Source organism: Oreochromis niloticus, linkage group LG12, assembly GCF_001858045.2.
Source record: "Oreochromis niloticus isolate F11D_XX linkage group LG12, O_niloticus_UMD_NMBU, whole genome shotgun sequence".
In the NCBI taxonomy this organism is placed as follows: domain Eukaryota; kingdom Metazoa; phylum Chordata; class Actinopteri; order Cichliformes; family Cichlidae; genus Oreochromis; species Oreochromis niloticus.
Genome location: NC_031977.2, coordinates 8,134,532 through 8,150,070, shown reverse-complemented (window position 1 = coordinate 8,150,070; position 15,539 = coordinate 8,134,532). Strand labels below are relative to the sequence as shown.

At 41.7% G+C, this 15,539-nt stretch overlaps 1 protein-coding gene across 12 annotated transcripts in view; it reads left to right on the top strand.

Moving 5' to 3' along the window:
* arvcfb (ARVCF delta catenin family member b) overlaps positions 1–15,539 on the top strand; it is a 255,585-nt gene that overhangs the window by 103,701 nt on the left and 136,345 nt on the right. Inside the window, exon 1 of one of the 12 annotated variants that reach the window (XM_005472990.4) lies at positions 13,110–13,395. The exons of the other annotated variants lie outside the window; for them this stretch is intronic. Within the exon in view, the coding sequence (XP_005473047.1) occupies positions 13,375–13,395 (21 nt within the window). The 5' untranslated portion in view covers positions 13,110–13,374. Of the gene's footprint in view, positions 1–13,109; positions 13,396–15,539 lie in introns of those variants that run through there. 12 annotated transcript variants of the gene reach the window in all.

Sequence of the window (15,539 nt, the reverse complement as noted above, 5' to 3'; positions counted from 1 at the left end):
GTTCAATTTCCCTGTAATTTTGATACTTGTACCCATTGTATGACTCCAATGTCCTGGATGTTGTTCAGTAATCTGCTGTGCGGTGACTCATCTTTAAAAGCGAGCTAATGAGATTCAACCTCTCATTCTGTCTTCTTTCGCCCCCTCCTTCTATGCCACTGCCATCCAATCCCATCTCCTTTCACCCACTGGTCTTTGATATTGTCTGGTGGTGGTGCTGATTGGATGTGGCCTTTTGCCCAGCCCTGGCCAGCGTCTGGGGGACATTAGAGTCCTGGCGAGGGCTTCTGTCAATACTGGCTGACTCTGCAAGAGCAGGAAGTGCAAGATGTAGAAATAAGACAGCTGCAGTCTCCTTAAGAATGACAACAGTCACAACATGCACATTCATTTGCATGCTACAAACTGATGGAAAATGTTGCAATTAAAGCTTTTTTTGTTAAGAACGCCCTGGTCAGGTGACACAAATTCTTATTTTTCTGCTTATTTTCAGTCTTTGAAGATCTAACTAACCTACACATTTCAATTTTGCTGACTTTCCCAGAGCATCCTCTCATGTTTTCACTCTTGGGCATAATCACTTCTTTGAAGAAACCCTTTCAGACTGTACACATGTTTTACTAACTAGAATTTGAAAGCACAGTTTGGTGATGCAGCACCTGTGGTGCTCGGATACATCACCTTTAATCACAGAGAAGGAGGCGGTCTCATGTATTATTGATGTAGCAAGACGTGCAGAGAGAGAAATGCTTTGTCTACATTTGCCTGTGCTTGTATTTTCCCATAGTCACAATTTGTTAACAGTCAGTGCTAGTGTTTATTCTTTTAAAGGGCTTGCTGCAAATTTGGTCTCATGAAGGGTTAATGAAGAGAATGTGGGAAAAGTGTAAAAGGGTAAAATAAACTTGTCAGCCCCTCACACCAAAAAGGTAATATATTGCTCTGTGAGAGAAGGAGGGAGAGAGAGACCCTCCCCTCCCCAGAGGTTAGCCTAATTTGGAGAACAGTGAATTGGCTCTCACTCACAGACATCCCCCTACCCTGTTTGTGAACCAAGGGGTTAATTTGGCACAACTGAATACTGCTGTTTACCTGTTTATGTCACTTTAAAATGTCATTTCATCACCAGGAATTATTCTGCTGGCGTTATCGTAAATGCTTAAATGCCAGAACAATTTCTATTCAGGCATTTGAGGGTGGAAGGGGACGTTGATCAGTGCTTGCTCGGGGCCAAAAAGCTCCCAAGTCCTTGGCAGCAGCCTTTGCCCAGCCTTTCTGTGCCAGGTGTTACCGTGTCTGTGTCATGAGATGCTCTCCATTCAAAAAACGATGTAGCACGAAGGATGAGGAATTCATCAGGTTTATCTCTTTATCTCTGCCTCCTCCTTGTTCAGCTCCCAAACACACACACTCACATGCAGTCCAACAGCTGTATGATGGATTACGATGACGCATGGATCATTGACTCAAGGTTCAGATTCACAATCCCGGGGCCAGACTCCATGGATAATTATTTCAAGTTGATGTCAGGAAAGAAAAAAGTGGACCTGCTCTGATGAATGAAATCACATGCAAGTAGACACCTAATGAGCGCAGTAAGCCACTGATCTTGATAGCACCCCACCACAGGGCGCTCACCTCGGCACAGACTGGGTCTCAGCATCAGTATGCCTTTATCACTGTTGTCAGCTTTTTAACACAGGCTGCTCAGTGGGCAGCAAATAAACAGAAGCGATGGGTTATTTATACATATCCTCACTGCACTTCATGACCTGTTACAAATGAAGCACTCTGATGCTCAGTGCTCTCAAGTTTCTTTTATAGTGCCCTGAACACAAACTAATTGATTCAAATGCATCATACAATCATGGTTTGACAGGCTCATTTGGAAATATAGCAGATTTTCCAAAATAAATTTGAAGCCGAGGCTTGTCCGTATAGTATGTATGTTGTTTGCCTTTTCACATGTTAAACTGAAATCTGCCAGTGACTGTTTGGAATTTGTGGAACTTAGTCATTGTGTTCATGGTCCGCAGAACATCATTTATTTATTTATTTTTGGAGACTTTTCATCTCTTCAGAACCAGCTATTCGCTATTATTGAACAAGAAATTTGTGAAAAATTTTGAAAAAATCTGCGCTTGACTTCATAAGCATCATGAATGGTAACAAGATAAATATCCCCAATTTGAGAAGGTACTTTTTGAGATAAACATAAGCGGGATTGAAGGATTTCCCTGTATGGAAAGTTTCATCTCATTGTGGATCCACGTTCCAGTTGACTCCCAACTCTCTCTCAACTAGCTTCTTCTGTGTTAAAGCCGTTTCTCTTGTCTTGTCTAGTTTCTTGTCATGCTCATCTAGAACTTTCTGAAGCAGTTGCTCAATATTTCTGCAGTCTGGAGTTGAGCTGTCAGAATGGTTGATGTCCAGGTTTTCCTGGTCTTGATTTACCTTTCCTGCTCTAGCATTTGTTCACAGTAGCAACTTTCCATTCGATCCCCATGTACTGCTGCCTCCATGTATGCTTTGGCAAGTCCACTTAAACTTTTTGAGAACTCCAGCAGCAAAGAGTGGTGTGCCTCCTAATGTGCCCCCAAAACACCTATAACCACGCCTTCTCAGGTTTGGACAAAGACTCTTGCATTGCCAATCCAAGACGACTAAGTCCTTCAGACCTATTCTATGAAGCTCTCAGTGCACAGTATTTTTGCTGATCTTAATAGTCTATAATAATAAATGACAATACAGTTACAGCTCATTGTGGAATTTCTGTTAAGAAGGACATTTCATAAACTGACTTGTTGCAACAGTGGCATCCTATTATAGTACCGTGTTCAGATTAAATTAGCTCTTTTCTCACTCTTCTGGCAGTTGGGACCCTGGCTTTAGTAAAACCATGATGAAATTTGAACTGTGGTGTGGGCTATTGAATTGCAGTAGCCCAGAGGAGAATGAACATCCGAAACTTTATGCAGCCGTTTTTCAGGCTGTCCACTTTTTTTTTTTTAATATTCCCATTGCCTACAGGTCAAACATTGTTCAATACTGGCTTTTTGAGCACATCGATGCAAAGTTAATAGTATTAATATCAGCTTTCAGATTGAGTTTAGTGCTTATTAGCAAATATGCTTACATGTTAAACTAAGATGGTAAAATTGCTAAATGTTGCCTTCTAAAAGTAGGAAGATTCCTCCCATGTTAGTAGTAGCCTCATACATCAGTGAGTATGGCGACAGACTCGTGGTGTGTTTAAACGAAAAAATTATTCAGGCTAAAGCTGCAATTTTTTTAAAACTTAAAAGTTGTTTTCTTGGACAAAAGATGTTCTATGATATTTTTCCGGCAAAGCTTGGAGGCAAAAGAAAAGTTTGAACAATCAACAAATCAACAAACCCCCCACTGTCATTTAAGTCTCCCCGTGTAGTTGGCATGCACACATCTGAAGAGGATTAAGAAATATTCAAGATTAAGATGTTTCAAATATTTCTTTATTTTGTTTTGGACCTGCATGAAATTAACACAAGTTACAAAAAGGCAGATCACAACAATATGTTTTAATCTCTGTATTACAAAAGGTTGTTGTAAACACCACTGCCCTACTTTCTAATTGAATTCTAATCCTCATTCACTTCAGTATAACTGTTTATGAATTGCCGCCAAGGAAGAGAATTAGAGTGTTTATGCTACCCTGTCCTGTGAGGAAAATCAAAACGAGGCTGTCGGACTCTCCATTAGCTTGTCTGATGAAATTATCAGCAGAAATTCAGTGACACGGACCAGGGAGCCTTAGAAACTGTATCCATCAATAGGATCATGCTAGGATCACACGCTTCCTTTATTTGTTATCATGTTAGCCTCCCATAATTGATTTTGGCCTGAAGGAGTGTTATCACCAAAGCTCTAAAAGGTCAAGTAGTGCATGGTGACGGACCTATCTGTCGAGAAAGGCAGACAGCACTCAGACAGCCACGTCTGTCTGGAGTTGAGGGAGAAGGTGACCTCGTTTTATATACACCAGACAGCTAATCTACCCACGGCACTGCACAGGACACGCATAGAGCCCATTGAAAGGTGCATATAGCAAAACTACAGTTTTGCAAAGCGACTTCAATGAAAAACAAACTTGGGATAATTTTTGCACTGTAGATGCTATAAAGTGTTGGTGTTTGGTTTTCTGACACTATAGTCAGTGGTCTTCTAGCATAGCAGAGGCATATCATCCCTTTGTGCAAATGATGTGGGAAGTTTTCAAAGGCTTGTGTGATTTAGAGAGAGGGAACAGTGCTGCCTTTGATCTGTGCTGCTGTCTGTGTTGAAGATGTACAGGCCCCGGCCCTGCAATGGCACCACAGCGCTCAACCAACAATCGCCCCAACCTCCCTCCACCCACTTTCATCCCCAGAACACACAGCCCCCCAGCCCTGGCTAAGCACAATGGATACAAAGGGCTGAGGGTGCTATAGCGACAGAAGATCTATCCCTCCACTGGCAGGGCCCGGGAGCCCCTGTGCCCTCGTAAATCACCTGCCTAACAATGAGCCTTAGTTTACCCCCCTCCCCTCCTCTGTCTTCCTCTGTCTTCTTCCCTTGCTGTGGCATCAAGAACCTTCTTGCCTCTCATAAACACCCTAATTACCTTGGTGTGAAAGTACCTCCTTTGTTTATTTTTGTGTGCCACACTGTTCCTGTAACCCTCCTACAACACTTTTGTCTCATTACAGAGCAGCCTGCAGAAAAGTCACATTAAAATTTTAATAATGTTGCTGCTTGTTTTCCATGGCTCTATATGGAACACCTAATTATGCCTCAACCTCAGTTTAAAGGGTCCTTTGTCTGCTGGATGTGACAGTCACAAAAGTTTCTGTTCATATTTTCAAACAGTCTTTGGAAAGAGGCGCACATGAGGCAAATTGAAAGGCACTACTGTTGTTCAGGTGGAAGGCTGGATTGTCAGTAATCTTAGTGTTGATGGTACAGTTTTTCTTTACAGCTTGTTAACATCTAAAGCAGTGTTTCTCAAAGGTTCTTGTTTCAAGATTTGTTCATTTCCATAGGTTTTATCCATGATAGCAGCATGGCTCTAGGGATGACAGCGTAAGCTCTTCTGTTAGTTGCAGAGGGGCTTTGGTACTGAACGAAATGACATCTGTTAGATGGATTGCCATGAAAGTTTAGTCACTGCAACTGGTGTCACTTAAAGTTTGCACACTACTGTTGACTATATAGGCAGTGCATTCTTTCTATGAACAACTATCTGCAGAGAATTATCTGTGTTGTTTTATTTTCTTGACAACTGCTTATCCACTCGATTTCACTTTTGTGAGGTGTATTGCTGAGCACCTAAAGACGTCACCCCGCTGGTGATAAAGACCCTATAGCTGTTGTCATTGATACCCTTTTCTACCTTAGCAGGAGAAGACCGAGCAGGCTGCTGTCTGTATATATTATGTAGATATCTAGAAGCAATGTGAAGAAACATATATCAACTCTTCTGTGTTTTTCTAAATAGCACATGTAGCTTGGTAACAGGCTTTATGTAACCTAACATGTATGTCTTTGGACTGCAGGGAGGTACCTTTAGAGAACTCATACAGGCAGATTATTCGAGCTCCACACAGAAGGGCCCCAGACACCCGATGGATTCATATCCAGGAGGCAATGGTGCTAACCACCACACCACCTTCATGTCCTCTTACCAAAGAGGACGTCAGCGAAATAAATTAGAAGTTGAGTTCTGAAGACAAGTATGTTCAGTGGGCTGCAAGGTTAGTCTGTCTTTATGTGTGTGTGTGTGTGTGTGTGTGTGTGTTCACAGCTTGTTGATGACTGCAGCGTTTTGTAAACTCAAATGGTTACCACTTGCTTCAGTAACTATGAGCTGTCTCGCAGTATATTATATGACCAAGGCAGTTCAAAACAACTGACGAGCGATTGTCATTTTTTTGGTCTCGACTAGCTCATTTAGTCTAATGTTAGATCTTTAAGGTCCATGTAATTAATCTGCTTCCTGTGCTTCTTCTTTAGCCACTTCTTTGTTGCGTTGGCGGTATGTTTTGTGTCATTGTCATACTGAAAGACTGATCCACGACCCACTTTTAGTGTTCTGGCTGAGAGAAGGTGGTTCTCATCCAATATTTTATAGTACATGGCATGATTTGCAAAGACCTTTTGGGCAAACAGCCTCAAAGCATAATGTTTCCACCTCTGTGTTTAACTGCGGGGATGGTGTTCTTTGAGTCATACTCAGCGTTTCTATTCTTCCAACCACGGCAAGTCGAGTTGATGCCAAAGCTTGATTTTGATTTCATCTGACCACAACACTTTCTCCCAAGCCTTCTCTGAGTCATTTAGATGTTCACCGGCAAACTTAAGAGGGGCCTGTACATGTGCTTTCTTGAGTTGGCGGATTTGCCAACTTGGAAAATCAGCAGGAGATCAAATAATTATTTTCCCCCACTGTATCATGCAAAACTGGATAATGTCTGGACTGCAGTTTGAGAGCAATATTCTTGAATCATTGCAGCTTAATGCTGGCAACCTGAATCAGCTGTGTGTTTTGCAGGCACGCCCCATTCCTTCTCAAACAAATAGCTGCAATCAGTCACTCACACTGAGAGTCTCAATCAGCTCATACACTAGTCAGTTTACAAATCTAATAAATGTATCATACACTTAGGTAGGAAAGACCTCTACCTACTACACTGCTCAACCTAAAAGTAAAATGCAGTGGGCATGTGCCATTATTATATTTTAGATAATGTTTTATTCAACTTGCTTCAACATTAAGAGTCAAGTTCGTGGCAGTGGCCCATGAATCAAAGTGGGGAACTGCTCGGAAGGGAAGGGTAAGTTGTTTTTGTGTCTCATCTTGGTACTGGAGCTGACGTGGAAGGACAGAAATTTTTAATTCAAGGATCATGCAGATTCTTCTTGTTCAGGTGAACAGGAAGAGAGAGAGGTTTGAAGGGATGGGCTGTGGGCTATTTATATTCCTCTGGGGCAGCTCAAACCTTCATCCTTCAGATCAGCTCCAATGTTGGTGGACTTAATGCCTGTCCTGTTGCACCTCCCTCCCATTATATCACAATCCATTAAACCATTACCCTCACTAAAAGCACTAAGAGGTGCATCTGAAATCTGCTTCCATTTCCTTTACCATGCACCACATAGGTGAACAGACAGGCTAAATATCTCTGAAGGGCACTAGCTCGCCTCGGTGGGAACATTCGGCGTAACATGAAAGTCTACTTATACTCTTGAAGACGGGCACGATACTCTGCCATCTAACTGACTGTTCGGCTTGGTTGTTAAATCTAAAGACTGGACTGTGTGTTTAAAATAAAGGTCTTCTTTTGCACGAGACCCCCAGCGCCACCTGAGGAATGTGACCTAACCTTTACAAGCGTCCAGCAAGATAACTAAACAAGGCTAAATGGAAAACAGTCTTCGAACTTTATAGTATAGCTGGAGGTGTTCAAAGTCTTGATTTAATTATCCCCATGAGTTTAACATACCAGTGTGACATTTTTACTATGTGACTTACAAGCATGTAAACGGTGATCGAATGAGAAACAGAAGCAGCACAGTCTTGTTTTTTTTGGGAGGTTTTGCAGGAACAAAGATTACTGTTTTTTTTAAGGCTTTAATAGATAAGATTTGGAATTAAACCTTTCTTTTCTGTTTTACTTGAGTGTTCTTTAATAAACGCTAATGCAGTGTGAATATTTAGGTACATTGCCAGATAAGGGAGCGAGTTTCATCCAGGCCAAATAAATAAATAACTAATAATTAAAATAATTGTTTGAATGGCAGAGTTGCTTTCAAAGTTCTTAGGAAACATCTGCAAGCCTGCATTTAGGAACACATTAAAGGCAGACAAATCCACTGATGAAAAAAAATAAATAACTCAGTAGAATCTACTCAGTAGGGGAAGCCTTAATTCTCAGCAGGCTACTTTACCTGGAATTAGTGTAAATTCTCAGCTCTTTTAATGGGAACAGAATCAAACCTCTTGGTATTTGCTGCTTCCTGAAAAGCACCACTTTTGCACCTGTGTGCAATGCAGCCATTGTGAGCATTCAAACTCTTTGAGTGTATGTGCCTGTCCCATCATATAGCACCACAGATTCACTAATACTTGTTGACTCTTCACTGTGCCTGATGGACTTAATGCATTCTGGCATTGCCTCAGGCTGAGGCACCCTACACATCTGGACAGACTGGGAAAAGACCTGACATTATTCAATCTGAAATTTGCAAAGCTTTGCCTTTTTTTTTTTTTTTTTTGGTTTGTTTTTTGCCACAGGGCTGCACACACTTGAAAAAATGGCACAGTTTGTCTTAAACTGGAGCTGGGGTCCTTGTAATTGTAGGGTCCTGTAGGGTCATTGTAATTGCTGGGATATTTGAAAGGAAAGGGGCACTAGTCTCTGAATTGCCTCACAGTGTCTAAAAGTGATTGTTGAATGTAGAGAGTGATGACAATGGCACAGGAATGTGTAAAAGTATCAGCGCTCTTTACACTCCTCCTTCTCCAGGGACTTTACTCAAGCTGATCATTCCAGGCCGAGATAAACACACTCGTCCATTTACTTTCATTACTTTTATCTATTCATTTGCAACAGAATTCCTAAGAAGCTCACTGTTGTAAACAGCAGCAGGCAATTCTCTCCAAAAATTGTGGATTTTAAAAATATTCTGATGTTAATTAATTGTTTGATTTTAACTCCGGAAAGTAAGCTGCTCAACAGGGCCTCCAAAGTGTAGCGCTTTACAAATTTGCCTAACAAGCAGAAGGTCTCCAGTTCAATCCCAGGATCGCACGCAGAGCCCTTTAAAGTTGTGTTACGAAGTAAAAAAATAAAATAAAAAATCAAACATGTGGAGCTGCCTGCTGTGTTCGCCCCCTGTAAATAAAGGAGAGGCTGAAAGTAGGTTTTTCTGCAAAAGTAAGCTGCTCATGTGTCTCAAGAGAAGTTTCTCAACTCAAATATAACCATATATACCAATAGACATCCTCTTTGGACGACTCCATTACAGATGCAAAAGACATGCTCAGCTGAAATGAAGGCAACAGAAAACATATTTTGGGCTGTAAAAGTTAATGATTTGCTGCATGTCATCGTCAGACTGGTTCAGATTCTGCTGTTTGCACCTCTTTCAGTGTCCCAATTATGCATGACGAGATGGAAAACAAGGAAAAGCTTAATCCGGTTATACTTGTTTTTATAAATCTCGCTATGCAATTACGGCAGTGCAACATAAAAACAGAAAATAGAACCTTTTGATCTGAAGTGATGTCATTTAAAAGAGCTTTATTTCCCCAAATGAAGGGAAAATTGCCTTTTTGCACAACAAAAGCCCCCAGTAGATTGGACTCTAATCCTCTGCATCGCTGACTAGCCATTTTTCAAGGGGAAAATAAAACATGATAGTATTAGATAAGGGCTTTTTTGCAAGCTGTGCCATTGTTAGGATAAACAGCAGTCAGCCTGCAGCAGAGCACATCATCTTGCCCTCAGACATACATATTGTTTGCCATCCGGCCCCTGCGCTGTGCAGTGATGGTCTTAAAACAATGCAGGGCAGCAAAGTCAGATTTATCTTTAAAATCACTTTTTATGCATTTTTTAAAAATCCTGTTTTGTGTATAGAGGCATAGTTGGGCCGAACCTTCTCACCCCTTTATTAAAGCTTTATGACAAAGTGCTGTTTCCCGAGAAATGTGTTCTTGGCTCATTGCAAAAGGAATTCAGAATTAAATGTCATTAATCCCTCCTTTGAAATGGAATATTCTACAAACGTTATTTCACGTAATGAAGCGCCACATATATTTTCAAACTGCTGTAGTGGCTCCTCACTTCTGGACCACCTTTTCCTACTCCTCAGTTCTCTGTATTTTCCTGCCATCGTGAAAAGGTGGAAAAGCATGATTTTAACAGATGTAGCTTCATCCGAGTTGTCTGGCTGTCAAAGCGTGCATTGTTGCCAAACATTAACCTTTCTACCATCTGTTTCACACCATACGCCCTGACAGGCTAAAGCCGACTTCTGGAGCTTTGATTACAACTCCTGGATTATTCATACACCTTGTACACCTTGTTTTCTACAAGGCCTAGGTGTGGGGTTAACTAGACTCAAGGGGATACAGCATTTGTCTGACAGCAGTCTTCCACGCTGAACACATTTTAGGCCTTATTTTAACATGAAATCTTGATTATAATGTACTGCCAGGGTTTTTAGTGTGCTGAAGCCTGTCCTCTCTTTTCTTCCACTGTTCCTCATTGGTGGAAGGGAATGCCTTGCTATAAGTGCCCGAGGTAGAGATGAAAAGATCTGTTTGTCAATGAAATGATCAAGACTCGCACGCCTCAGTCACCGTGTGTGACTGTGAGATTTTGCAGAGATGCTGATGATCCCATAAAGTATGACTCACTCCATGATCGTGGTGATCCCTTGACTTTCATCCAGAGCCAGACGGTTATCACTGTGTGATGTGTACATGCTTCCCCTCCAGATGGGGAATCCTTCTGACTTTGCTTATACCCTTACTTTTCCCTCAGGGGAGATTTTTGTGAAACATCTCAGTCACTGAAATGGACTGCAATGCAAGCTGATAGAAACATTCTTGCTCCCCTTTAGGAATCGTTATAACTGCCTTGGTGTTCCTCTGTGTTTTCCTATAATGCTGTTATGAAATAAAAATTTCAATTTGCAACCAACCCATTTTAATGAATCACATTCCCATCAGCCTCACCTGCACTGTGCTTAGTTCCAATAACCAAATGTTAACACGCAAAATGAAGATGGTGTACAGATGGCAAGCTGATGTTAGCACAGCTCTGCCCAGGCTCTTAAAGAGCCACTGGGGTAGTTACGGATATATAATCTTGATTAAACCACATGGAAATCTGGCAAACGATAAACACAGCATTAAAAACAATAAACTGAGCAAATGCAGAGCACGATTTATAGATAAAGTAAAAAGCATTGTTTCTTTCTCATCTGCTCCCTTGAGCATTCCAAAGCACTTAATAGATTTTTAAACAGGGTTATGAAACTCACTCAGTGTTTAAATGGCTTAAATGGAATATGATATCGCATATGAGAGAGAAATGCACTTCAACTTTTTTTTTTTCTTAAGGTAATGTTGCTTGGCAGAATTCTAAATAGTATTGTTGAAAGTAAATAGATCTAAATGCAGTGGTGCATGCTGGGCCAGGTCTTTCATTAAGAACAAATGGAGCAGTAAGATTCGAGGACATGAACTGCCAAGCTGGTGGAATGCAAAACCTCAGCCATTTCCCCTCCGTTTGGGATTTCTCCTTTCTCCGTTTGAGTCTTTCAGTGCAGTCATCCTTTCTCTCTCTCTCTCTCTCTGCTGTCTTTTCGGACCTCTCTCAAAGTTGTCCTTAGCTAAGCTTCCATCTGGGTTATTAGATTAACATTCCTACTCGCTCTTGGTCACAGTCACAGATATTTGAATGTGAATTCTTTCACGTACGTCCCTCCCCTCCCTTATATCAAGTGCAGCGAGAGGAACGCCACAAAGAGCTGGAGCAAAGGAGCTGTGTGTGCTTGTATGTGTGCAGGGTGTAAAAATTTGCAGAGTATGGGTGCCTCCGCTTCAATAGGGGCAACTTTTGTTTTGTGTGTGAGCCCCTGGCCCCCTACACCTCCCTCCTCTCTATCGCTCTCTGTCTATGCCAACAAGGGGGAGGGGTCGACAGGCTGACAGACAGACGCAGCTGGAGTGCATAGAGGGAGCTGGTCCCACCCCGCTAAGATGCCAGAGATAGACCCAATGAGAGAAAGAGAGGGAGGAAAGAGGGTGCTGCTACATTTCCAGCTCTCGCTGCCTGTCTGTGAACCCTCCTTTTTATTAACGCACCCAATTTTCTCAGCCCTGGAGGTTTTTATTCTCTGGCTGCCTAACTTTCTTTTTGTTGAGTGAGTATAGTGTGTGTATGTGCATGAGCATAGGGTTCAGTTCGCCTCTGGTCCTTTTTTGTTAGGCTCCTGGTTTTGCTACTGAGGGAAGATTCTGCCTTAGTCCTCTACCTCTCAACAGCCCAAATCCAACATCTCTCCAAAGGAGAAAGTAGGGGTCCTCTTTCATCTGTGAGAAACCAGCCTAACATTGACAAAATTACAGTGGATATGAGAGGATTTGACTTTCAAAGTAAAAGCATTTTGGTTTTCCACAAGAAATGCCTGTTGCAGAGCACTGCTCAGTCTTCCTGCTGCCATATAAATGAGCATATCAGCGATGTGGTCTGTTAGGTCATAGAATTCAACAGTCTTATGACATTCTCATTTTTTTCGAAGGAAGTGTCAGTGTAATCTTTGACAGCAAAAAGATATCTATTGCAAAAATTGAAACTACTAGAAACACCATCCACATACTACTGTAGCATTATAAACAAAAAGAAGATGCATTATGTGGATATTCTGGAGTTAGGTGTAGGATTATTGCATTGGTAAAAAAGTTATTAATTCTTTTGGTATCGTTTGATAATTTTCACTGTAAACTCTCCTACATGTCTTTTAAGGTCCACACAGTCTACACCATAACTGTGATTATTAACTACATACATGACATTTTGTAGTCAAACTTTGAATTATAAATTGTTACTACCTATTATTTCATATGACTTAAACATGTTTGCATACACAGGATATACTGCTGCTGATACATAAAGAATTATAACTGGACTAGTTCTTACATTGCTCTTTTCTACTCTATTTGAGCAACCCAAAGCACTTTTATGTCTCATTACCCCATTCACACACAAGCATATTCACACAAGCACTTTTTCTATACATCTTAGTGCCTATTGTCTAACATTCACAGTCCAGTGAATGCAACAGGAGCATCTCAGGGATTGCCCAAGGATACTTTGGGATGCAGACTGGAACGACCAGGGAATCGAACCACCAACCAACCTTCCCATTAGTAGATGTTTTGCTCCACCTCATGAGGCACAGCCACCCCACATCTATCTATCTATCTATCTATCTATCTATCTATCTATCAAGCTGTCGTTTACGAGCGTCAGTCATTTTATTTTGAAAGGCACAGCGCCACACTTCCTGTGTTTCCCTCGCTAACTCCGTGTGGCTGGACGTAGCCGAGTAGAGGATGGCTGGCTACATCTGAGCTGCTACCTCTGCGCTCACAGAGGGAAAACCCAACGTAAATAAACAGGGAAAACGTGAGGACACGAGAGGAGGAGAGGAGGGAAAGAAGAACTTTTTCCGACAGGAGGAAGTATCTATCACACGTTTCCCCGGGAGGTTTTTCTTTTTTCCTTCCTTCTTTCTTTTTTTTCTTTTTTTAAATTTTGCGGGAACCAAACGGGATTTTGGACCATGCCTGCTGAAGTGAAACAGGTAGTGCTGCCGTGCCCACCGGTCTCTTTTCTGCCCCTCTTACCGTATCTCCAGCCTCTCGCACTCTTCTGCTGTCTCCCGTGCTCCCAGTTAATTGTTTGGCTTCTGTTGCGCTAGCGCTCATTTTCATCTGGTAGCATCACTCTCTATGGCTTTCATGTGGGGTTTTTTCTTTCGCTCACTTGAACATATGAGAGCAGTGATTGTCAGATTTATCGATGTCCTTCAGGAGGAAAACGCGTGCGTGCGACTGGTTAGCACATACACTACATGTACACATGTGCAGTCCGTGTGCATGTGATGTGTCTATGTGATATTTAAATGCATGTGTGCATGCTGCTGCAGGACGTCAGATATAAGAGTATTTACTTAGACCACTTAGTGACCATTTGACTCTGAAAACATGACCATGAGATATGTTTAGTGGTGTCCCTGTGCGCGCACATATGCGTGTGTTGGTGTGATTGGCTTGCATCAAAGCAGCAAAGTGACTTACGACTTCTCTGACACATTCATGGGCTCTGATGTGTCAGTACCACCTATAGAATGACTGCTGACCCGGAGACGAGCAGTGAAGTATTGAAAGTTTGTCCCTGATCATCGCCTGCAAGGCTCAGAAAGCGCCCAGGCCAAGATTTATAGCTCACAGGGCAGAATTACCAGGAGTGTGAGAGACATGGCATTAAAACCCTTTTGTCTTTCACTTGCACAGATACCGCAGGAATGTGCTTTTGTTAGCTCTTGCCAGTGTGTTACTGTGTCTGTGTGGGTGTGTGCGTACCAGGCCATGATGTGCATACATTATTGGAAGTGTTCCCTGTGTTTGAAGCGCATCCACACAGGCAGCCTACACCATCACAACACTCCTTCCCCAGCCAAGCTTGGCAGCGCTGAGATGCTCAGAAAAAAAAAAAGAAAGAAGGAAGATGACATCCAAAAACAGAGATAGTGGATGAAAAAAAAAAAAAAAAAAGACTGAAGGAGGACAGTCGATCATTCACACTTGTTTCCTCAAGAAGGGTGGAGTTACTGAACCTCTGTCTGGCAGACTTAGAAATATTCTGTCAGCTTTCCATACTGCTCTGATAATAATAATACGCTAACAGTTGCCCTGCGGATGAGGGCCACCTAATAACTGGAGGAGCTTTTGCCAAAAATAGGAACAGATTTTTGGGCAAAAAGTTGCCTTTGACTTCGATTATATGATTAAGATGAAATGCATGCCAACAACTTGAGAGCATTTCCTCTCCAGAAACATCTTGAAATGGGTCAGAGAGGTGCCCCTTAGAGTCCATGACCCTCGCAAGGTCAAGATGTTTCGCATACTTTATGCTCTGCCGGCATCGTGGTGTGACCTTTTAAACTCAGATGGACATTCCTCACATGGGGGAGCACCTGCTTTTGACAACGCAGTAGTTAAGGTGTGTTCAAGTCACCTCTGTGCCATAAATGGATTCATATCACGGACAGTGTTGTTTTTTTTACTGGTCTTTTTATTGGGTTTTTAAGGACAGTATGGAGGTGAGCTGTCAGTGCAGTCAGCTGGGATGGGATTGTACTGAACTCTGTATGTCCCTCAAGACGTCTGGCGGCTTTAAATCTCTTGTTATGCTCGGACAATATACTCGGGGAAATGATGATGTCTTTTTTTTTTTTTTTTTTAAACTCAATTTTTATTATACTTTACAACATTGCAACTCGTACTTGGCAATGTTCACAAGTAGGACAGTTACAGGAACCGCAATGCAGAAATACAGATTACAGTAACAGCTGCAATTAGGAAACACAAAACAAAACTGGGAAGCAAAACAAAACCCAAGCAAACAAACAACAAAAGCAATAAAAATAAAACAAAAAGTTTATGTAATATTAAATAACATTTGACAATCTTAGCCAAAAATGAACAAAATGAACCAGACCTATGCTAAATTACTGAAACAGTAAAGCATGTATGGGTCGCCAACGCTCAGTAAACAATTCTCTCTGAATCCGCAGAGCATATGTTATTTCCTCCATCTGGTAAATTTCTCTTACTTTATCAATCCACATATTATATGAAGGTGGGTCAAGATTCAGCCATTTAATAGTAATACACTTTAGTGCTGCTGTAAGCAGAATTCTTAAGAGATACTTTTTATTGTTTC